General features: G+C 40.0%; 1 protein-coding gene across 1 annotated transcript in view; it reads right to left on the reverse strand.

Annotated features, from left to right (window-relative positions):
• Positions 1-937: 937 nt before the first annotated feature.
• Positions 938-24,104, reverse strand: part of CA12 (carbonic anhydrase 12) — a 74,482-nt gene continuing 51,315 nt past the window's right edge. Inside the window, exons 5-11 of the mRNA XM_036734211.1 lie at positions 19,525-19,620; positions 18,303-18,366; positions 17,143-17,300; positions 15,112-15,238; positions 2,923-2,949; positions 2,117-2,204; positions 938-1,455 (exon numbers count right to left, since the gene is read on the reverse strand). Coding sequence (XP_036590106.1) covers positions 1,383-1,455; positions 2,117-2,204; positions 2,923-2,949; positions 15,112-15,238; positions 17,143-17,300; positions 18,303-18,366; positions 19,525-19,620 — 633 coding nt within the window. The 3' untranslated portion in view covers positions 938-1,382. The remainder of the gene's footprint in view (positions 1,456-2,116; positions 2,205-2,922; positions 2,950-15,111; positions 15,239-17,142; positions 17,301-18,302; positions 18,367-19,524; positions 19,621-24,104) is intronic.

Consider the following 24,104-nt stretch of genomic DNA (forward strand, 5'->3'; position numbering starts at 1 on the left):
TATATCTATTTTTTAAGTCTGAAAAATAGAAAACATCATTGTCTTACCAGAAAGTATCCTGGGTAGGGCAGTCCCTAACTAATCTTTAGTTTTCAGGGACTTGGAAAATGGCTTTGAATAACTGAGTACTCAGAAATTGCATGAAAATTTGCATGCAACCTAAAATTTCCAGGTTGAGCACCACTATCTATCACAAGTTCACCTACCCCCTCTCACATGCAGAAACACTTAGATCCTGGCCACATCATTGTCAAAATCCAGGATCAGCGCCCCTAACTCAGTGCTTCTACTCTGAAAGTCTACAGCTAATTAGGATGCAGACATTAACACCCAAGGTCAACCCTAACTTGCCTCTTGCACAAGAGAGCAGAACTTTTCTTGCCCCACTTCTTCTTTTTGCTATGATACGTGTGAATATTTAGCCATTGTTCAAAAGTAGTGGAATGGAGGACAACTCTTTCTAACCAGAGAGGAAATGATTCCCACGAACCAAACCAATTCATTTTAGCCTAACAGGAACACAGGGGAATGAGAACTAGCTCTTGAGTTGGAGGACCTGGGTTCAAATCCTGCCTAGAACTATTACTGCCTGGGTAACTTTGTGTGTCACCTCATCTCCCTGGGCCTCCATTTCTTCACCTGTAAAGTGGTGGGGGGGACCAGATGGCCTCTGTGGTTTCTCGATTTATGACAACAAGAGGGTCACAGACCTTTCAAGTGAGGTTTAAGGGATAAACGCATTCCCTAAAAAATACATTCTTTGTCGTGAGATTTAGAAGGTTTTGAAAATGAGAGCTGTTACTGAAAATGTCAAGTCTGTGATTAAAGTTGGAGGTCTATCCTCTACCTCTTCTAGGGCTTTAATTTTAATACTCTTTAATGCTATGCAGGTAATTAAAGGAAAAGATAGTAAAAAAAAAACCAACAGAATATAACTGCGCTCTATTTTTAAAAGTAGGTGGCAAGAGCATAGCATGATATGTAAATCCCTGATACGTGGTCTAGTGACCCTATAGTTATCCTTAAGGTATTGTAGAGGTTCCTTAGCAGAATGTGGTCGGGCTAATCTAGCTGGAAAGGTAGAAAGCTCTGCTCTGGGCACCAGGGTGTGCCTGGATGTGTGCCTCCAGAATCCGGATCATTGCAATATCAACGGCTCAGTGTTCATGCTTCCTGATAGGAAAACTCTTCCTATTGAAGCTACCAAGAGTGAAAACTTAAGGGATGACTTTTGACGCCTGACTCAGTACTTAAGTCACATCAAGATAACAAGACCAATGGAAGTGTCTGGTGGATCTGCTCTGGAGGATGCCCAGCGGCCCCAAACTGTCCAAGGCCAAGGATCCTCCCTTGGATGAGGGCCTCAGAGGAGTCAAAGGTTCTCAGGGGTTGATATCAGCCTCCTTCTTGACAGCAGGTTTGTAAATGACTCCTTTGTTTTCTTCTTTCTTGCTGCTGCAACAAGGAAAACACACAAGTCAAGTCAGCTAAGAGAAGGAGAGCTGCAAGCACTAGGCCGATGTAAGAATGAGGCCAGCATTCTGGGGGAGGCAATGCCCTCTCGTGGGCTTTTTCCACTCCATGACTGGAATGGCTAAGCTTGGCACAGGATGCCCTAAAGCAGGAATGGCCAAGCCCAATCATTACTTTTTACAGGCACCATCATTGTCTCCTGTCAGAGAGGCAGTGGGACAGTTTAAAGTGGGTCAGATTTGTAGTAAGAGGTCTTGGGCCATTTTCACCTGAAAGAACCCAGTGGAATGAGCACTGGAGTCAGAGGACGTGGGTTCAAATCCTGACTCTGCTGCTTACTTCCCCTGCTACACTGGATATAATACCAAACCTTGGGGTCTTAGTTCCTCCTCTGAAGAATGAGGGGTTTGAACTGGATGGCTCTGGGGTTCTTTTCGACCTGAATCTGTTATCTTTTAAGAAATCTGCAGAAGTCTCCTTTATCCCACCCTGTACCTAACCTTCCCTGGACTTCACAGGATTTCTTACATATATTGTAGTGCCAAGATAAGGAGGCTTTGTGGTGTAAGTACCATCTGTGGAAAACAGAATCTGTTTTAGCCTTTCCACAGTATCGGAGCATGATGACACCAAACCAGCTCACCTCTTCTTTCGTCGGAGAAGCCAGATTGATAGTGCAAGGATGACAGAGACTCCTAAAACACCAGCTATTGCCACAGATACGATGACTCCTGGTGATGAGAGAATCAACACACAGCATTTAAACTTTGTCCTTCCCTTCCCCTCCACTTAATCTTATTGTAAATAGATGTGAAGATGAATCACAATTGTAAAATCACTCACAGAGAAATAAATTGGGAAAATAACATCTGATTCCAGTGCCTTGTTTTAGCAAGACATAATTAGATATCCTCTAGTGAGGCATTTGAAAGGAGGCAACTACGAATTTAATGATACTATAGAATTATGCATTGTATCTTTTTTACTTTGGCATATTTGCCAGATTCAATAATCTGCAATTTCCATGTCTGATTATTAATAAAAATTACAAAGCAGAATTTCAAGCATCCACAGAACAAGGAGTAGCCCATTCCCAAGGTTATACACCCAATCAACAATTTATCTTTGGCTCACCCAACCGTCACCAGCACATCTTTAGGAGATGGCTTCGCATCCCAGCCAACAGTGAGCCTAGGAGAGAGACTCTTTGGAAATATACTACTGATTAAAACTTTCATTCGGTGAATGTCTGATTGGTAAGTTGATTTTGATTTAAAATGAGAGAATTACTCCACACATAAGATTCAATGCAAAGACATGGAAAGTACCCGTAGCGACAGCACAGAAAAGCAGGTAGAAAAGATAAAAGTTACCACAGACACAAATCACAAACAGAATCACAAAGATCACTCTGCTGGAACATGCACAGTTGGCCAGCCAGCCACATACCCATATTGAGTCCTGCGTGGTCTTGGTCTTAAAAAAGGAGGGAAAAAAGTGGAAATTAACCCAGAGTCAAATCTTTCCTGGTTGGACTCCATGTGTTGAATAAGGCTCTGTCCCACCTTATTTGTGGGGAAGTATTGAGGTCATGCAGATCTCCTAGGAATGTTTCAGACTTAGAGAGGGTTTTACCACTGGTGGGGATAAACATTCTTCCAGGAAGGGGAGAGAGATTATCATTCTTTGTAGAGACTCCACAAGCAATCCCTTCTATTGAGAAATTGCTGTATTACCTTGTTAGAACTATTCTTCAGAGGAAGCTCCCTGCTACTGTCATAAACAGTGCTGTCCAAGAAGGGAAGAGAGATGCTTGTTTGAGATCTAAGAAGAGCAAAGTTAGGAAGCAGGCTAATTTGGAAAGGTCAATTGTCTACTTGTCTAGACTCAACCCCAGGGCTTTGATTTTCTGCTCTCTAGAGATTTTTACACTCTCTCCCTTGCCAGTTTCATCCACTCCTAAGGCCTCTGTGATCACTTTTAGGTAGATGATCACAAGATCTGCAACCCTTCCCCTTCCCCTCAGTTCCTATGCTGGATTAGAGTCCGAAAGGTCAGACTACGACCCTAAGCAAACCTCTTAATCTCTGGGGAGCTGTTTCCTTGTGTATAAGTTGAAGAAGTCTAACTCAATGATACCCAAGGGCCCTCCCAGTTCTAAATAGATGATTGGTCCTATGATCAATGAGGGCCCAGGGCATTTCTACCTGATATTCTGTTAGCAGCTTAAACTCACAATGTCCCCAAACCGAACTCCTGTCTTTTCCCAAACCAATGGAAAGAGCACTGCCCCTACACAGGACCTGGTTTGAAGTGCTACTTCAGATGCTTACTCTCTGTGTGACCTTGCACAAATCCTTTGGCTTCCCCAGACCTATTTCTTCATCTGTAAAATGATGGAGTTGGACTAAGTGGCCTCTGGGGCCCCATCTAGCTCTGCATCTATGATCCCATCACCCTTTCCCCAATACCTGCCTTTTTCTTTTGGTGACACTGCTACTCTTCAGGTCAGTTTTGAAACTTTGGCTCTCCCTCTACTCTTCTCTCCCTCACATCTGATCAACCCATAAGTTCCGCCTATTCTGGCCCTGAAATCTCATAAACACCTCGGACCTTCTCTGCTTCTATGGTCACCACCCTAGGTTAGGTTCTTATCACCTTTCACCTGGGCTACTGTGATGACCTCCCTTTCTCCCTACCTCGAGCCTCTCCAGAATTGCAATCCACACTTCATAGGATTGATTTCAATGACTACATAATTTTCTCTCTGTACACAGAGAGTGTTCACCTTGCATAGTGCTTTGCATATAGTTGGTGTTTCATAACTATCTGAATGAAAGTCTTCTAGACTTTTTCTACTATGACTGCCCCAGAAGCCTCTTCACCCTGGGAGCTCACTCTACCCTGGTCTTCTCACACTGGAAGTTCCTTCTTCCTCTTGATTACCTGGTTCCTCCCAGAATCCTCAATCTAAGGAGGATGCCCAGGCCAGCCACATCTTCACTCCTCTCCAGGCTGCACTCCTGAATCTCCCTGATTTTCTCTACTCACCTCACCTCTCTTCCTTTTTAGCTCCTGAAGGCAAGGTGTATTTTTCTGCTTATATTTGTATTCCTGGTGCGTAGCACAGTGGTTGGCACATAGTAAGCACTTACCAATTGCTTTCTGACTTGACTTGAATGAATTGAATATCCAAGAAAGACAAATGTCCATTTCAGTATCATTTCCCTGGCTTTGTTTTCTTTCCTGATTTCCTTTCTTAGGCTTACTTCAATAACTCAATGGATTTGTGATGTCATTGGGTCAGGGGTGAAGATTGCAATCCATTCCTGCTCATCCTATAATTCCTCTCTATATCCTCTCATAAATCCTCTGAGGATCATCTAACACTTGGAGGCTTTTCTCTCAATCTTTTTTAACATTGCGTGAGTATGGTGTAGCACATGAATTAGTCATCCAATATCACTCTATGAGCAGCCCACCTCATTTTCTTTTTATACATCTCCCAGATTGTATCTTTTATGCCACTTCTTTCATACAAGTCATTGTTAGTAATATGCTACAGCCTTGTTATGCCCACCATAAACCTCCAGACCCATGAAGGAAAGAAGGAAGGAACAAGCATTTATTAAGCACCTACCATGTTCCAAACGCTCTGCTAAGTATTTTACAAATATTATTTACAGATATTTTACAAATATTATCTCATTTGATCCTCACAACAACCCTAGGAAGTAGGTCCTGTTATTGTCCCATTTTACAGCTGAGGGAACTAAAGCAGACAGAGGTTATGTGACTTGCCCCAGAGTCACACAGCTAGTGTCTGAAGTCAACCTCAGGTTTCTTTGACTCAAGGGCCAGTGCTCTGTGCAGTATTGCCTCAAGATGAAACAATATTCATTCTCAAACAAACTGGAGACACACCTTTCACCCTCTAGAGAAATCTGAGAGGTAGTCAGTGACTTTGGATTCAATTATGTACACAAATACTTTACTCTTTTGCTTGGCCTAATCAAACCTCCACAGATTATGACTTTTCCCTTGAGAACTTTTTGCTACGGGGCTAAAAAATCCTAAGGGACCACATTCCTCTTCTCCCTGAAGCCAAGTTATCAAGATGAATATCATAATACTCAAAATAGCATGGATCCCTTTAGTGAGGATCCGTGAAGCAGACTGATTCATTAATCCAACTGAGTATCAGTTCTGTCTGCTGCAGGGATCATAGTCATAAAACTCACCTAGGGCCACCCTGATTCCTCCTGTCATACTCAGCCAAGCTCTGAGACAAAGTCATCTATTTAAGAAATATGGAGGCTTCAATTCAAGTCAAGCACACACTAAAGCGAGGCCCTAAAGAGAGGGGCTTCCTCCCTTCTCTTCCCAACACTGGAGTCTGACTGTCCTGTCTTTACCAGTGTCCTCCTCCCAGAGCTGTATCTCTTTTAATCTATGAATTCTCCCTTGTCCTAGCCTATTCTATGTGATCTCCTGGCCAGTTTGTGTTCCTCTAACCCAGTGTTTGGCTTTTCATTATGATAAGCAGAGATGCTGGAGAGAGATGGTATCTAAGGGACAGCCTGGCTCGTTTACCATTCAGTCCACATCTGCCACAGCTAATATTCCTATGTAACAGGCAAGAGAGAGTCAGCTCCTTTGCCCAGATCTGCTGCCCCTAGGAGTTCTTCCCACCCCTGGACACAAAGACCTCACTATGGCTTAAGGAGATGCTGTTCCTTATGGGGGTTTTATGCTATTTGTATCACCTGTGCTCTGACCCTTTGTGGCTTGTGGCCCTGAGGTAGTATAATTTGGGTTTTAGACTTGTTTTAGGGTATCCAGAGGTTTCTAGTCATAAGTCATTCTGGGGGGAAAAAAAACCTTACTTGTGGTTTCCATTTCCCATTTCTTTGATGAAATAGCCCTTGTTCTTTGTTCCTCAATCCCAGGATCACTATTATTGCCAACCCTCTTCTCTCCACATACAACTATTATTGGCAAGTCTGACTGCTCAGCCAAGTCTTCCAAACTGGAGAATTTCTAAAGCTGTCACTCTAATAATCACCTCAAATGCCACAGAAAGTAGAGCAAACAGCTGAGAAATCCCAATCTTGGCTGAACAACATAGTGCTTTCCATCCTGTCACCATGGGGGCATTAAATGATCTCTTTTCAATGGGAATCAAGCTTTTTTTTTCATATGTGAAGAAACCAAGCCCCTGGGAGATGAGGGGATTTTCGTCAAGAACACACAGTCAAGACTCCATGGCTTATCAAGAAGAAGAGTCCCTCTTTATTAATCCTCCATAAGGAGATCTTTACCCTCAAGAGTTATAATCAACCAGGTGATACATGGATAGAGCGCTGGACTTGGAGTCAAGAAAATGTGAGTTCAAATCCTGCCTCAAATACTTATTAGCTGTGTAATCCTAGGCAAATTACTTAAATTCTCTCTGTCCCTGTTTTCCCTTTTGTAAAATGGGGATAGTAATGGCACCTATCTCCCTGGGTTGTTTTGAGGATTAAGTGAGATAATATTTGTAAAGCACTTTGCAAACTTAGAGCACTATATAAAAGCAAGCTATTATTATTGATAGCAGTATTATTACTACAACTACAACTACAACAACAACTACTACTACTACTAGCACCATTACTATTACTACCACTGGTATGTAGCATGTGTATGAATACCTGACAAAGCTGCCCAACCTTAGCCTACAGCAGAACTGTCCAACCTTAGGTTTTTATTGAAACAACAGACAATATATTTTGATTTGCCATTTTAGTGAGAGCTCTGCTGTAGCTCAGCTTCATTTACTAAAGCATCTATGTAAATTTCTATGTTGGTAGGCAGGCCACATAAACCGCACTTCGGCAGCATTTTGGACAGCCCTGGCCTACAGGAAGCATTTAGAATGTAAGTCCCAGAGAAGATATAAGGAATATCAATAGAGAGACAGAGCTAAAAACATAAATTTTCAAATTATAGCAATATTTTCTCCCTCTCCAGGCTCAAAGCTAAGCAATACTCGCGGCAATCTGGATTCAGGAATGATGCCAGATCATTTCCTGTCAAAAACCTTGAGATAGAAGACCAATCTGTGATTCTAAGACTTTGGCTCCTTCTAAGATTCCAAGAAGCAAGGAGAGGAGACAAGCAGTTGTTTTTTTTTTGAGGAAAATAGGGTAGCTGGAAAGAAAAAAAAAGCTAATTCAAGAGCTGGTTTACTTATATGACCTATGAAATTAGGGAGTTTGGAAAGGAAAGAACACTCTCAATTCAGCAGAAGGGCATGGTAGAGTTGGTTGGTCAAAGCATCAATGTCTTGAAGATGCAGTACGGTGGGAGAGTTGAGGCTAAGCATCCTTAAAAGGCTACAGGGCACAACAGAGACGGGACCATACAACACACAAAAAAGGAAAGCTGTACACTGAAAAATACATGACCAGCTTCAGAAAAGCTGCAATCTCAAGCAAGCTGCAGAACTTTTAGGAGTTTGGATGGGCCTACCACTTTCCACAAGAGCACACTGCTCACTGCTGTGTAAAACTGGCTCCATGGTTACAAGAGCTGAGTTCTTCCACTGGCGTCTTACTGGACCAAGAGAAACTGGTTAATTGGTTTTTAAGGATCTTCTACAACTTCCAAGTGCAAACACAGAAAAATCCAAAAGGAGGGACACGCACCTCATTTACACAGCATGTAGTTCCTGGATCAATCTGGAATTCTCTAAGAAGATCTTGTATTTGGTTTAAAGGCAAAACATGGTCCTTTTGCTTTCAGAGAAATGTCATAAACCCTTCTACAGATAATGTGTGACATAGTGATGATGGGATATGATGAAAACAACAGGATAATTCTCAGTGACTTCCAGACATATCACAGAATTGGATGAACTGAAGTCTGAGATTTTCAAACATACCTTTTGCCAACTTAGTCTGCAAAACCTTTGGAGAAATAGATCAGACATAAACCATGGCTACCAAATGCCTAAAATATTGGTTCTCTCTTTGGATGAATTTTTGCCAGAGCTAAGTCCATCTCAAGGAAAATTAGACTGGGTGAATATGGAATGCACAGAACAGAACTGACTTTAGAATTTATATTGGGGAGCAGTAAGGTCTTAGTCACATGCTGCTCCTTCACCATAATTCCACTGTGATGCCCTATTTGACCCTGGCCTCTTGAAGCCATGTGAACAGAGTACAAGCTCTATAAGTTCTTTACCAAATTGGCAAAGCTTTGCAAACAGCACCAATAGTGGATTGTACGTCTGCCATTATAGAACCAGGCTTGCTAAGTTTGGAGAGACTCATCACCATAAGACTGGCCACCTGTTGAATTTTTCTTCAGCTGCAGGAATTCATGAAGAATGAGGCATATATAAGCTGTGGTTTGCATCAGTGGACAGATACCTCCACCCATGAGGGCATGGATCCTTGAAGTAGTGACATGTTGACCATTTTGCTACTTTTCAGGTAAACTATTCTATAGCATGCTACGTCAAAAAGGTTCCTAATTCAGTCCCAGACTAACTCATTTGCTTCCAAATTTTAGGAAAACAGACCCAGAATGGGACTAACACTTCTAAAAAGAAATTCTCCCTATTGGAAATTTTTTTTAAAAAAGAAAGTGAATGCCATGTTATTCTGTGGGACTTAGTTCAAACTAGAAGCACTTTAGAATTCCCAACAAGCTTGGGTCTCTGAGGGTCGATGATCTCTATAGACACTAAGATGTTTGTGGTGGGAGGATTGATGGATGACAGCATTACAGTCCTTTTTTTCCCTCTTTCCAAGTCAAAGCAACAGTAAAACATTATAATGTTAGTAGGAAAATATCTCAAATCTGTAAATCCAATAAAAGAGGATTATGTAAATATAAGAGCCTTATGGAGTTTCCACCTATTTAGATCTTTAATTTTTCTAAATGAATGGGTCATTTTAACACCATTAGCAAATTAATACTCCTACAAAACAACACTTATATAAAGACTAAAGTTTGAATATTGAAAAAAAATTGCATTTAAGATCAATTTTCCTCAAGGATACAGATTAGGGAGTTGGGTGGCTCTTGGAATTTAGTCTACAATGTTTATCCACCTGTCTCTGCTATTCAGTACCTACTTTGACAATACAGAGCAAGATGGCCAACAATTGAATGGCTGTCTCAGGGCATCGTCTCCACTCACTGAGTTTCATTTCCCTGGAAGTGCTAGTATGCATAATAGGTGCTCAGGAAGTAAATGTAACATTCATTTACATGAACTGATTCTTCCTTTGCCTCTGGGAGCATTTGTCCAATGCTCCCTGACTTTTGACATTCTACTTCCTGGTTTAAGTATCTGTAATGTGATGATTACTACATGGAATATCAAGGACTTTGAAGTAGATCCTAACTTCTGTCTAATTTATAATCTCAGGGAGTTCCCTGAGGCTTAGGTGACTTCTCTATGGACACACAGCTAGTGAGTATCAGAGATGGGACTGGAGCCCTGGTCTTACTTATTCTGGGCAAAGTTAAGAAGTTATATATATTTATAATGGACCATGCCACATTGCCTCTCTAGTTTGAACTAATCCAGAAAAAAACTGTGATGTATTAAATACCATCAAGTGTTCTTTATTTACAAATGATGAAGCTTCAAGGCACACAGCTTCAAAAAAGTATTTAACTCCACAGACAAAATACGATAACATTGATTAAGGTGATTAAGTTCCCTGACAATTCCAAAATTAGCCATCTTAGCTTTTTTAGGCTTTTGGGGGAATTTTTTTGTGGTTAGATTTTTAAGGAACTGCAAGATTGGTTAGAGCTAAGCAAGACTGAACTTTACTAACTTTTACTAGGCCAAGCTGCAAACTAGTTCACTCTGAAACCATCTCTCACCTCATTTTCATTCTCCCCAAAAGTTTCATCCCTGAGAACTATGTTGAGAATGAATTCCTCTTTTAGCAAGGTTTTGTGACTTCTCTCATAAACTCCAGAACACTGAGTGTAGAATGGTTGGCCGAAGTCCACTGGGTAATTTGAGCATTAACATTCTAACTGCTGTTTCACAGTTTTGGTTTTGGGAAGAAATGGGTTCAAATGCAGCTGTGAGACTGTGAGTGTGATAAAGCTGGGCACTAGCCTCAGCTGTAGATTACATTTACCAGCAATACCCAGTAAGCAAGCTTAAGAATATGGTTATAGAAACTATTGGGCCCACTCAATCATGTTAGCTCATCTACTTAATATTTTGCCTGCTCCTGACATATGAAAATAAAGCATGATATTACTATCTTTTAAAGTGGATAGTTATTTTGCTTTGTTTACCTTTTTTCATTTAGACCTAATGTTGTGGTCTTTGGTTCAAAGAGTCCATTGGAATTTGACGAAAGTACTGAACACTGGGCCCCCAATTAAGAGGCAAGTTGTATATTCAGTCCCTGCCATCTTTCTTCCACACAGTATAATAGGGTTTTTAACTTACAGAATCTGGCTGTAAATGAGAGCCAAAAATATCAGAGCATACACCTTTTTATGGACCCTACCTTGACAAAAACAAATCTTATTTCCTTTTTTTCAAATCCTACATCCTACTAATGCCTTGGGAAAGGAATACTTTTCCAGAGCAAAGAAAACACCTAGAATGATTCTTACCTCCAAAAAGGTATTGTCTATAAGCGGGAAAGGATTTGGTAGAAAATATATAAAGAATAAAAATGAGAAGGGAAAATTAGTTAGAATAATAGAAGATTTAAAATCCTCTGAAATTGGGCTCTGTGCTCTTAGAATTATTATAATTATTATTATTATTGATCCAGACCAGGAAATTCCTTATTATGAAGAACTCTCAGTGTAGAAACTCCTCCCACTGATATAGTCAATTAGTCTATTATTTATAGCCTTAGAGGTTTGCCTAGGGCACTGAGAAGTTGTGATTTGCTTATGGTCAAATAGCCAGGATGAGTGAGAAGCAGAAATTGAACCCAGGTCTCCCTGATCCCAAAGCTAGCCCTCTATCCCGTTCTCTATTACCCATTTGTCTTACAGTTCTGTGGACTGGATCTCTTCTTATTACTTCTTTACCTCCACAGTCTTCTCCAACTATATTTTAATTTTTTTCAATCTTTCTCATTGTTTTCAGAACCTAGCACAGTGTTTGACACATAGTAGGCACTTAAGAAATGCTTTTTGATTGATTGAATGGTAAATATTACCAGCCTCTCAATTTTACGCCACAGAAACATTAAGCATCTGTACATACCAAGGAAAATTCTAGATTTTTTTTGTGTGTGATATTTGATTGGCTCCTTGTAACTGAAAATTTCTAAAAATGAGTTTTGGGAAGCCAGTTTATGAACAATTCCCCAAATTAAACGGCAGCTAGGCTGTAAGCTTCTGGAGGGCAAATTTATCATATCTTCTACTTCTGTATCCTCAGTTGAACCAAGCACAGAGCTGGGTACCTTGTGGGCCCTTGTTGATTAATTAATTTATACACTAGTACTTCAGGCTTTCACCTTCTATGGATTAAGAAAAAACAAATAAAAAAATTAACTCTCTCTCTTCTAGGGACTGCCCTTTATGACCAATTACTCTCACTCCAGCTCTTTCCAGGGTCTACAGCTCTTACTTAGTACTTTAAATGAATCTAATTATAACTGTGAAATAGTTCTTGGTTTAATGGTCCAGGCTGCTGAACTCTAATAGTTTGTAATACATTTCTATAAGTAAATTTGTACCATAAACATAAAATTGCATGGGGGCTTGTTGCTGGATTTAACTGCATTGAATGACAGGGAGACTCCTGAATATAAGCAGCTTCTAACATATCTTGGATTTCATATTTCTGATACTGCTTCCTGATAAATACTGGGAAAAAAACAGCCCTTCTCCTAATTCTGTCTTTGAAAAGCAGAATACTTGGAGAATACAGTGTCTGGCCAAGTTTCTATAATCCATCTTCCACTGTCCAGGATGGTTAGTTTCCATCCAAAGAGAGTTTAGACCCAGCCTAGGTTTTCTGAAGCAGCATTCACAGCTGAGCTATGCATTAGCAAAATTGGCAAAGCTGCATTGAGACCGTCATTTTGCTGCTGTTCTCAAGAGCAAACCTGATTCCTTGGGCCTGGTGCCTCAAGGGTGTCCACCTGTGCAACAGAGTCACCCAGCAGAACCAGAATAGGATACTAACGCACTAATCTGCCTGCATTTACAGCAATGACCTTAGACCTAGGTCAGGTCTAAGAAGATGGCTAATTTTTCTCAATACATCAATTCAGCATTACAGATCAACGATTACTTTTAGATGGCAAACCCAAAGTCCTGCAAGCTTTCTTCTGATCCTCTGTATTTGCCCTCATAGAGTGTCCCTGAAATGTAAAATCAGGTTTGGATTCATAAACATCCGATTTGCCTGCCCACATGAGGTTCAACATGCAAGATATCTCAGGGAGGGAAGTTTCCTGATGGGGGCAAGGAAGATAAAGTAGTTTATGCTGTTTCAATTATCTACTGCTGGTTCAAAGAATGAGTCAGGATCCTATTTCATCTAGCTTGGTATGTTCCCCTATCTCAAGGGAGAATTTTAGTTTTTATTTAATTAAAAGGTGAATAACTTAAATTTTAACACTTAAAGACACTTGGTGAAGTGTCATTCACTTTTTTTTAAATGGAGAAGTCACACCCTGGCAGGAGCTAATGCCAGGTAAATAAAGCCCTTTCAGTTTCCCAAAGGACCCCAAACTCAATCGTTATGATGCAGACTCACTTTCTTAGGAACCACTAATGTTGGTAGATGGAGTTTTCCAGTGGAGGAACAAAGAGGAGAATATAACTGCCTGAGGTTAGAGACATGAGAACTTAGGAAACCAGAACACAGGCACTCTGCCTGCCTCTTAGGAAACCAAAATAGGTTTTCTTAATATACCTTAAACAGAACAAAAATATAATTGATTAAATAGAACCTATTTAGATAGATCCCAAAGCTCGTATTTTAGAACATTTTTCCAGAAAGTGCTTTTTGAAAAAAACCCTCATCTGTTCAATTCAACCCAATAGGTAAATGTGATCATCTCAATGTCAAAGAAAAGACTGCTGCCAAGTGAGAAATACATTAAATCTGAAAAGAGGGGCCTGTTTTCTGACAAAGGATGGATAGTGTCTTTTTGTGTATTCAAGAAAGCTCCACTATTCCACAAGGTGAGTTGGACAGAAGATGAGAATTATCCATGAGAATTGTCCTGCTAGTGTAATTCCAAAGTAGGAAGATTAGTTCTCAATATCTTCGATTAGAGAGGGAGATGGCAAAAAGACACATGAGCCCCAGAAAGACCCTACCCCTATAGCTTTAGGCACTGGGGGAGGGGAGATGGGACAATGTGTAATCTTCTACATTGGTGTGTCACTTTATATGAAACAGATCCAGCTAGAAAGAACAATTGGAGGGACACTTCGGGACAGAAACATAGCGCCCTTGTCTGTAACAGACAAATAGATTCTGACAAAAATTACCTTTCAAATCTGAGGTAGCATAAACAACAGCCTTCAAAAAATAAGTTTCTCTGCTGTAGAACATGAGAGGAATGACTTAATTCCATCAGTGTTCTCTCAGAAACTGCAGGATGTGAGTCCGGGAGGATAGGTCCAGAGAAGGCAGGGATTCTTAACCTGGAGTCCATGAACTTGTATTTTTCTTAATATTTTGATCATTGTATTTCAAAAGAATTGGTTTCCTTTGTAATTTTATGGACTCATTTTATGCACTGAAAAAACATCATTCTGAAAAGGGTTTTCCCAGACTGCCAAAGGGGTCCAGGACACCAAGAACTGTTGGTTTTAGATTTTTTCCATCAAACTTGGACACTATGGTTGGATGCTTAAGAGGAAAAACTGACTCCCCTTCATTACAGCATCAGAAGTAAAAACTATTAAGCTTCCTTAAGTTTAGATATAGATGTTTTAAGTATGCATGTGCTTGTGAAGGAGCTCAAAGGAAATTTGGTAAGAGAACAGCAAATGATGGGCCTTGTTGGTTTGGAGGACCATACTAAATATTATTATCATCTTTGCTTTCTGTCAGTAATCTAGCATGTAGTACACTGTGAGCACCTGAACACACATTGTGGAGAAGATGGTGGTGAATCTCAGCTGGTGGTGACAGCAGCAGAAGGGCATGTGGGGCAGAAAGAAAGAATCTCAATTCAAAAGCCAGCCTTTATTTCATTGAATATCTCAGGAATTAAAAGAATTTCTTGGCTTTCCAAGACAGAATTATGACTTCAAGGTCAGCCCTTGAAAGGAGGGGCATGCCTAGAAGGCTCCATTCTGATTTACCCAGGAAAGACTTTCTGACTTAATGAAGGCCTGGGGTCCTGAGCCATTTACTTGGAATTCCTGATTTATGCTCTGTTAACATCAGCTGGAAGGTGGGCAATCGAGAAAAATGAAAGGGAGATATCAAAGATTTCTAGGACCTCACAAAATTGTCAGTGTACAAAAGTCTTCTGAGGCACCCCCACTTTTCTTAGCTCAACTTCTAATGAGATCAGACAGCTGTGGAAACAATAAGTTCTTTGCCTTCCTAGGTTCATAAAGGTCTCTTCATCATTCTCCCTCCCCCACCTAAAAAGGGTTGCATCCCCTTACCTTGGCGGAAGGAGACACGTACACGCTTTTCATCAAACTTTTGGACTTTTCGGAAGTTGTCGATCATTTCCAGAGGTGAGGGGTCATCTGTATAGGTACAATACAGAGCTGTCTCCAGAGCCATCAGCTGTGAGGGAGTAGAGAGACACACATTCTCAACTTTACTGCTACTATGAGGAACAAGAAGTAAAGTGACTCAGGCTTTTCTTCTGTTGCATGAAGTGTGATACCAGTTGCACTTGTGTGTACATAATGTCCTCTTTCAAAGTTGGAAACCAGAAATAAGAAGGATATCTATTCTCCCAAGCTCTTGCCAACTCTGCCCTTTACATAGACATGAAGCACTCTGAATAATCATTCTTTCTACCAGTGAGGAAATGCACTGGTATGAAAATGCACTAGGTTTGGACCCTAAATTTCATTCAGAAGGGTGGTAGTTCTTAGCCCCCAAGGGACTCAGGAAAACAACTTACAATCCAAAGTATTGTGGAAGATCAAGTCAAAAGCAAGCATTTTTACTCTAGGAAATCAAAGAGCTGTTTCTGCCCTTCTACATTTGGCTGCCCCTCAATCTTACCAAAAATAATTATTGATTTGGTATTCTACTTGCTTTCTCATCTCCCCTGTACTTCCCAAGAAAAATTGATTTTTTTATAGTTCCCTATTATAGTTGAAATCAGACCTGACTATGGATGGCTTTAGGTGATGTGGAGAAATATACTCTAGTTATGGGGTTATAGGTCACTGAAGATCATGGATTTAGATCTAGCAGGGACATTAGAGGTCACCAAGTCCAAGCCTATTTTACAGATAAGGAAACTGAGGATCAAAGAGATTAATTGATTTTCCCCAGGTCATACAGCTGGTAAATGTCTAAGGCAGGATTCAAATTTAGTTCTCCTTTACCTATATGGAGGGCAGAAAATGCAGAATGGTAACAAAAAGCTCTAGATGAGATGTTCCCAGCAGGTTTTTCCAAATGCCACAGTAAATTATATGAAATAGTTAGGAGGGGCTCAAGCAGGTGTGTGCTGGAGCCAGCTCAAACCGAGAACCAGTGTTTAATGTTCAATGTGAGCATTCACAGCTTGGAAATTGGCAAATGCTACAAATCAAGGCTTGCTTTACTGTTCTGTTAAGTGTCTAGATTAGAAAAAGTGATGGAAAAATGTAAAAAAATGCAGATTAAACTTAAAAGTACGTCACACATTTTTTTGGAGAACCAGTTGTTAAACATTTACTAGCATACCACCGGACACAAGAGTTTTTTTATGATTTAATGAACCCATGAAATTATGCAGCCTCTTTCAAATCAGTGTTTGAGTTGCAAAATTACTGTTTTACTACAGAAATCACTTATTTTTTTTCTATATTCCTTCCTGCCAACCAAGTTAATTCAATGAACACTTATTACCCATTGACAGAGACCACTTAAACCAAAAGCCTACATCAGAAGAGAGGCAGTGAACCGGGAGAAAGCAGGATTTGAACTTGGGTCTTTCAGATGCTAAGGCCAGCCTTCTATCCTCTAGACCACTGAACCCTCCAATGAAGAGGTGTCCACTTATTTCCCTGGACTATAAACCCTTTATTTTGTTCATGAAGGCAATGGTTAACCTAAACTAACCCTGTCCTTCCCTTTAATCCAAAACCTTCCTACCAGAACGGATAGAGTTTTACTTTCTCCTGTGAAATAAGTCACCATTCACTCCATTGACATGAGCTATGTACTGAGTGATGTTTCGTTAAATAAAGAGGCAAGGCAGGGCCCTTGGAGGATAAGGACTGCCAGGGCCTTCTCTGTTCTATATGTTTTCCCACTTCCTTATGATCACTTTTTAAGACCTCTGGCGGTAAGCATTTATTATTTTCATTCTTAGTATCTCCCCTTCCAATACCACTTTTGTGTAGGGAATAAGAGAGGCATGAGTGTTTTGCCTCTGATTTTTCTAAACTTACTCAAATGATGCAATATATCAGTTTGGTAAAAATTGAAGTGTGACATAGGCTCCTGAGTAGCCACTAAGTTACCTGGTCCTGGGAGATTTGGACAGGGTTTCGGAAAACTGTCCAGAGCACGCTGGGGAAACAAGGAGGAGTTGTCAGAGAACCTTGGTAGCGGTAGAATTCGTCTAAGTTCTGAGGAAGAAGGTCTTGGATATTAAAACCTGGAACTCGAACTTCCTGATCTGAAAGAAACACAATGGGAGGGGGAGGAGGTGATACTAGCATCTCTGCAATGTATAGAAATGTTCTTCTAATAAGAACTGTAAGCATGTTTCTGCCTCCACCACCCTAAAGCTGCTCTATCACTGCTGATCACCCCACAGATTCACCCCTGCCTTTATAATAATAGCTGATATTTACAGAGCACTCGCAAATTATATCATCTGATCCTTATAACAGCCCCGTGAAATAGGTGTTATTATCTCCATTTTACAGATGAGGACACTGAGATTCATAGAGGTTAGGTGGCTCACCCAGGGTCACACAGCTAACAATTGTCTCAGGTAGGATTTAAACCCAGGTGTTTCTGACTGCGATTCCAGCACACTTATACACCAGAGGCGTCCAACACCAAGGCCAGAAGGCCACAAGCAGCCTCAACACTCCCGAGTCTAGCCCAAACCAGACTAAAATGTAATTGGGAAATATTTAACAAAACATATATAATAAAACAGAGAATGTCATTATGTGGCCTGCTGTCATTTGAGTCTGACACCAATGCTGAATACGGTGTTGGATAGTTGCCTCCCTTCACAATATCTCACAAGCTCCCCATTGCCTCGCTGCCCAGCCTCCTCACCACAATGCTGGACTCTGTCCCCGCTTCTGCCAGGAGAGCTTTTTTCTTGCCAGGTCCTGACGGCCGAGCTTTTACCTTATCTTGTCAGGAACCAGGCCTCTCTGTTCTTCCCTGGCCATCTCCACCTCCAGCTGCTGCATCCCCACCCTCTTTCTAGCTCCCCTTCATGCCTTGTCTTCTCTCCTTAGAATGTGAACCCTCCAGGGTAGGCAGGGACCAGTTTTGTCTATTTCTCTGCCTCTCAAACTGTTTTCAACTGCCTGGCATCTACAAACTTCTGAACGTGGACACCACCACCTGTATTTTTCTTTGTCACACAGAGGTGGTTGCATTCTGCTCCCAGAAAAGACTGAAGGATCAAACAAGGGACCCTTTGGCCACTTACCTTTGTACTTAATAGCTTGAAGGTGGCTGAAGATGTTATCATAGGAAGGACTAAAGGAACCCATCTGCAATACATACAACATGGTTGAGCTACTTGGACTAAGGGAGGATTCCAACTGTGGTTGTTTGAGTTATCAGATTAGAGCAGGGCTTTTTTTTTTTTCATGGACCCTTTTGACATCTGGTGAAGCCCCTGAAGACCCCTTCTCAGAATCAGGTTTTTAAATGCATGATAAAACACATAAGATCACACATAAAACAAATTGTGTTGAAATACAGTTATCCAAATATATATATGTATGTGTGTGCATATATATATGTGTGTGTAAATATATATATATATATGTATTTTTAATATGTTCGTGGACCACAGGTGAATTACTCCTGGATTAGAGGAAGCTCTCAGTCATTAGCAGGCAATATCCACTCAGCTTTTTCTTAGCAACCTTGATCCCCTGAAAGATCCAGTTTGATAGAACAATTAAGAGGATCATTGTATAAGATTGTTCTACTATTAGAGCATTACCACTGAATAACTGCAATTCTGCATCCCTTCGAAAGTCACTGCCCCTTGAGTTTCTAAAATAGGGGTGGGGAACCTGTGTCCTCGAGGCCACATGTGGCCCTAAATTTAGGTCCTCAAATTTGGTCTTTTGACTGAATCCAAACTTCACAGAACAAATCTCCCTAATAAAAGGATTTGTTCTGTAAAACTTGGACTCAATCAAAAGGCCATACCCATGGACCTAGAAGGTCACATCAAGGCCACATGTTCCCCACCCTGTTCTAAAGCATTGTATTCAGTGCTAAATTATACTGCTTTATTTTGCTATAATACTGTAAAAATGGAGACCAAAAGGAAAATCTTGAAGGGCTATATTAAGAACAAAAGTTCATCTAATAATGTCCAATTTAAGAGGTTAAGTAAAGCTCTATTTATTCTTTGCCCCTCCCAGTATAAAAGGATATCATCATTACTGTACCTCCCCTCCCCCAAAGAAAGAAAACATTGCTTTCAGACTAAGAAAATCTGCTAGGAAGAAGCACACTATGCCTATAGGCCTTTTTTTATGTGAAGAACACACAACACAGCCAACTGAATCTTTGAGGTAGCAGTCCAGGGACAGAACTGCCAAATTCCAGCTCTGATGTATACTTAAAATCATATTTGGAAACCCTTTAAACCAAAAGATGAATGGGGAGGGGACCAGTAAACTTCTTACCTCAATAAGAACAGCCAGAACAGCTAGTCCTTCTGGTTTGTCCATGGCAGTGGACTTATTAGGGTAGTTGTCCGAGTCATAATGGACAATATGTAACTACAATGGAGAGAAAAGACCAAAATATCAGCGTCAAAGGAATACACAACTTTCGTTCCTGTAAGAAGTCATGGAAAAGCTAAACTATTTTAGAGGAATTCCACTCCTTCCTTCAAGCTATGACCAGGTATTCTTGATCCCATGGCAAGGTTATATTTATTGTAGTCCCCTTAAGCTCAGTAATTCCTAAATACCACTCCATCTAGAAATGCTCAAGGGCTGAGATGAGAAGCCTCCAACTACCAGCTTATTTTCATCTAACCTACAAAGCCAACATTTTGCCTGTAAGCTATGAAAACATGGTTTTAAAAGAATTTGAAAGTCTTTATCAACAACATTCTAAGATGCCACAGAAACAGAATATTACTCCATGAAAAAGATGTTTTTCTCTATAAAATGAACTACAACATTCTCTAATTTCCAGTGGAGAAAAATATTTTCCCTATAAAATGAGCAAAAGATATTTTTTATAGCACATTCTGAGATTTTTACCCTCTCTGTGGCTGCATTTTATTCACAATTATGATTATTTTCCACAAAAATTAGTATTAGTAAATTTATTTAGATCTTTGTCTATTAAGGCTTTGGTAAACATTGAAATTGTGTCTCTCAGTCTTTATTTCCCCACCACCCTATCTCTTCTCTGTATCTCACCATAATTGACTCCAATATGGACATTTAATGTGTGTGTAAAGGTTATATTCAGTAAATACAACGTTTCTTATTTTAAATTTTAAAACTGGATAAATAGAACATGAAAGACCTAGGTGGTATCGTGAATATTATCCTTGGAGTCAAGAAGACCTGAGTTGGAATTCTATCTCACATTTATTAGCTATGTGACCCTCCCCATTAACAATCCTCTTTAATTCCTGCATTCCCTCTAGTTTATCCTTATAAATCTTGTTTGTACCTAGTTGTTTGCATGTTTGTCTCTTCTGCCAGATGGGGAGCTCCTTGAGAGCAGCCAGTGTCATGCCTTTCTTTGTATCTTAAGCATTTACCACAGTGCCTGGCCTATAGCATGTAATTGCTTAATTAATGTTTGTTGACCGACTGACCTCAGTCTCCTCATCTGCTAAATGGCCATAGAAATACAGTCATAATATAGCTATATAATACATATTAATAGCTACATTAGCAAAATATATTAATATGTTACTACTTAATTCATATAATATATAGCTACATAGTAAGATCGCATAATAATAGCACCCATCTCACAAAACTGTTGAGGACCAAATGAGATAATATATGTAAAGCACTTTGCAAACCTTAAGATGCTATGTAAGTGCTAGCTATTGTTATTATTATTAGAAAAGGGTTGGAGGGGCAGCTAGGTGGCGCAGTGAATAGAACACCAGCCCTGGAGTCAGGAGGACCTGAGTTCAAATGTGGCCTTAGACACTTGACACATGTACTAGCTGTGTGACCTTGGGCAAGTCACTTAACCCCAACTGCCCTGCCAAAAAGCAAAAAAAAACCAAAAGGGTTGGAGTAGAAGATCCCTAAGACACCTTCTAGCTCTAATAGTCTGAGTCTTTGAGAACATTTGACCTTATCATCCCTAAATTAAAAAAATATATATATGTGGCCCTAATTAACTTTTTTCTCTGGGTCAACTACTCAAGGGAAAAGTGGTTTTCCACTCAGCCTAGGAGTTCTTCACCCCAACTACCTCCCCTGTGGCAAAGCCCTAGACCTGCTCAGCCCTGTTTCTTCTTGATTTCACAAAACAGAATTCTGACTGCTTCGGTTCACTGGGCTAAGAAACACAAGCTTCTGTCTGCAGCAATTACATTCTGGATTGAATACTATAGGGGTCCATAAAAATCAAATAAGACAAGAAAATCTTGTTAAAAATAAAAAGAAAAGGTTAACAAATAATACTAAATTTATTTGGGCTTTGTTCCTTCATTAGGCTTACTTCTTTATTTTTTTTAATTGAGACTGCTATGGTTAGTCTTGGGTTCTGTGTCCTTGCATGGGTGGCTTAGTAAGCCTACAATTTGATATTAATGGTATTTAGATAAGATCTGGAGCTTATGTGAGAATCTGCTACAGGCATCATGAGTTTTTTAATTTTAGAAATAATCTTCACTTGAATTTAATCATGAAGATTAGGTTTTCTCTTAAGGAATTGCCATAAAGAATAACTCACGTTTGCAGAGTCCTTTAAGGTTAGTCAGTCAATTCAGCAAATATCTATTAAGCCACTATTCTGTGCCAGGTACTGTGCTAGGTGCTAGAAATACAAAGAAAGGTAAAAACAGTTCCTGTCCTTAAGGAGCTCATGTCTAATGAGGGAGACAATACACAAATAACTGTGTACATATTATATGTGTGCGTATCTGTGTGTATGGATATATTAAACTTAAACATGTGTGTATATAAAGATAAAACATATATGTGTGTATACATACACATAAATACACACAGGGCAAACAGAAGATAATCTTAGAGGAAAGGCAGGAAGCATGTTTAATGCTGTACAATGACACTGTACAATGCAGATTATATCTAATAGTTTAGAGCAGGTCTTCTTGAACTTTTTCCATTCTTGACCCCTTTGGCACTTCTTAAACTGTGGGTCGTGACCCAAGAGCTTCTTCCAGAAAATGTCCCATGCGATATATATTATCTACACCATTTGCCCATCTCCCAGTGTCCCAGGGGTGGTGTTCCTATGGTGTTTTCCTCAATACTAAATTTTCTTAATCTAATAATATACTTCCAGAAAGAAAAAAAGAGTTAAACAGAGCAGCCTTTTAGTCTGTAGGTTCCTTTTTTGATATAAATCTGTCTCTCAGGTTAACATATAACAAAACCTTGCAATCCTTTATAAGTGGTTTATTTGTCATTTTTTGGTCACACAAACAGCTACCTAATTTCTGCATCAAGGTAGTTTCCTAAATCATCTCAGGAATAAAATACAGTCTTTAACTCCATATCATCAATATGACCTGTCCTAAAACAACAATTGAGGGTCAAAGGGATGAGATGGAGCATAACTTAACCCCTTCTGTGCCTTAAGATGTTGGAATTACAAGGACACTTAAGGTCCTCTAGTTGAATTTTATTTAGTTTTTGAGCCTTTTTAAAGGTACTTTACGTTTTTGGGTTTTTTTTGGCAGAGGGGGAAGGCAGGGCAATTGGGGTTAAGTCAAGCGTCTGAGGCCGGATTTGAACTCAGGTCCTCCTGGCACCAGGGCCAGTGCTCTACCACTGCGCCACCTAGCTGTCCCTTCAAGGTACTTTAAAAAAGATAATCCTGGCTATGAAAGACAACTTGGCATTTAATTTAGTTAAAATTAAATATTTTTGAGGTTTCTTTTCCACCTAGAAAGCTGATTAAGAATCATATCTCTGTACTATTAGTTATATATTTGTTACCTTTACTGTCACAATGTCTCAGCTCTAAACTCAATTAAATTTTTTACTTTACTTAAAATTTTTTTAAGTAGTGTCTTACAACAACCCTGTAAGGGAAAGTAGCATAAGAATTATTACCTGCATTTTACATATAAGGAAAACTTCCACATGGAGAAAATAACTTGCCCAGGACCAGTTGGCACTTGGCTAATGAGTGTCCCATTCAGGAATTGAACCTAGTTCTCCTGACTCCAAAGGCAGTAATGTTCCTACTACACCACAATGCTTCCCTTTACCAAACTTTTTCTTCACGCGTGCGCACAGACACACACACGCACACACACACACACACACACACACGCAAACACATATATACACACATAGATATATACACACATGCATATACACATAGATATAAGCTAGATATAATAACTTGAGCCTTCATAGCAGAAAGAAAAGCAACTAGAATGATCTGCAAATGCCTAAACCCTAATTCCTACCTATACCCTAGCTTCCTTGTACTCCCCTGAGGAAGGGAAGTCTCCACTCAACAATTAGCTGGAAATAATTGCAGTGTATGAGATTCAGAAAGGGGCATGAAAATGTGTGAGCTTCTAATAGTACCATCATATACCAGGTCCAGGATTATACCCCACCTTACTTGTAAGTAGACCTATAATTAGCCTGAGACATGAAACCGTTTAGCGGTTATGAATAGTGGAGAATCGACACATAATTATTCACTGTAGGATCCATTGCCTGATCTGAGGTATTTATCCCTTGTATTGCACTATAAACATTCACAACTGTCCCCCTGTGTTCTGGCTCGTAGGAACTAAAAAGTGGATAAAAAGCCAACAATTACACAGTTGTCGCTAAAGGAATGATGCTCTGCCCCTCCTCCTCCCATTCTCTGTTGACACTGTGGATTTGCACACCAGGGTTACACAGTAGGACATAACATAGGGTGGTATATTATCATTCTAAGCTACCTCTCAACAGATCTTTAAGCAGAAAACATGACACCCTCTACCAAAGTTTAAGGGAGTTTTGTGTTTTTCCCTTTGATATTCTGATACTGTTCATTATTATCTTCTAAGAGTCTGTTGTGG

The sequence above is a fragment of the Trichosurus vulpecula genome, chromosome 8 (assembly GCF_011100635.1).
Source record: "Trichosurus vulpecula isolate mTriVul1 chromosome 8, mTriVul1.pri, whole genome shotgun sequence".
NCBI lineage: Eukaryota > Metazoa > Chordata > Mammalia > Diprotodontia > Phalangeridae > Trichosurus > Trichosurus vulpecula.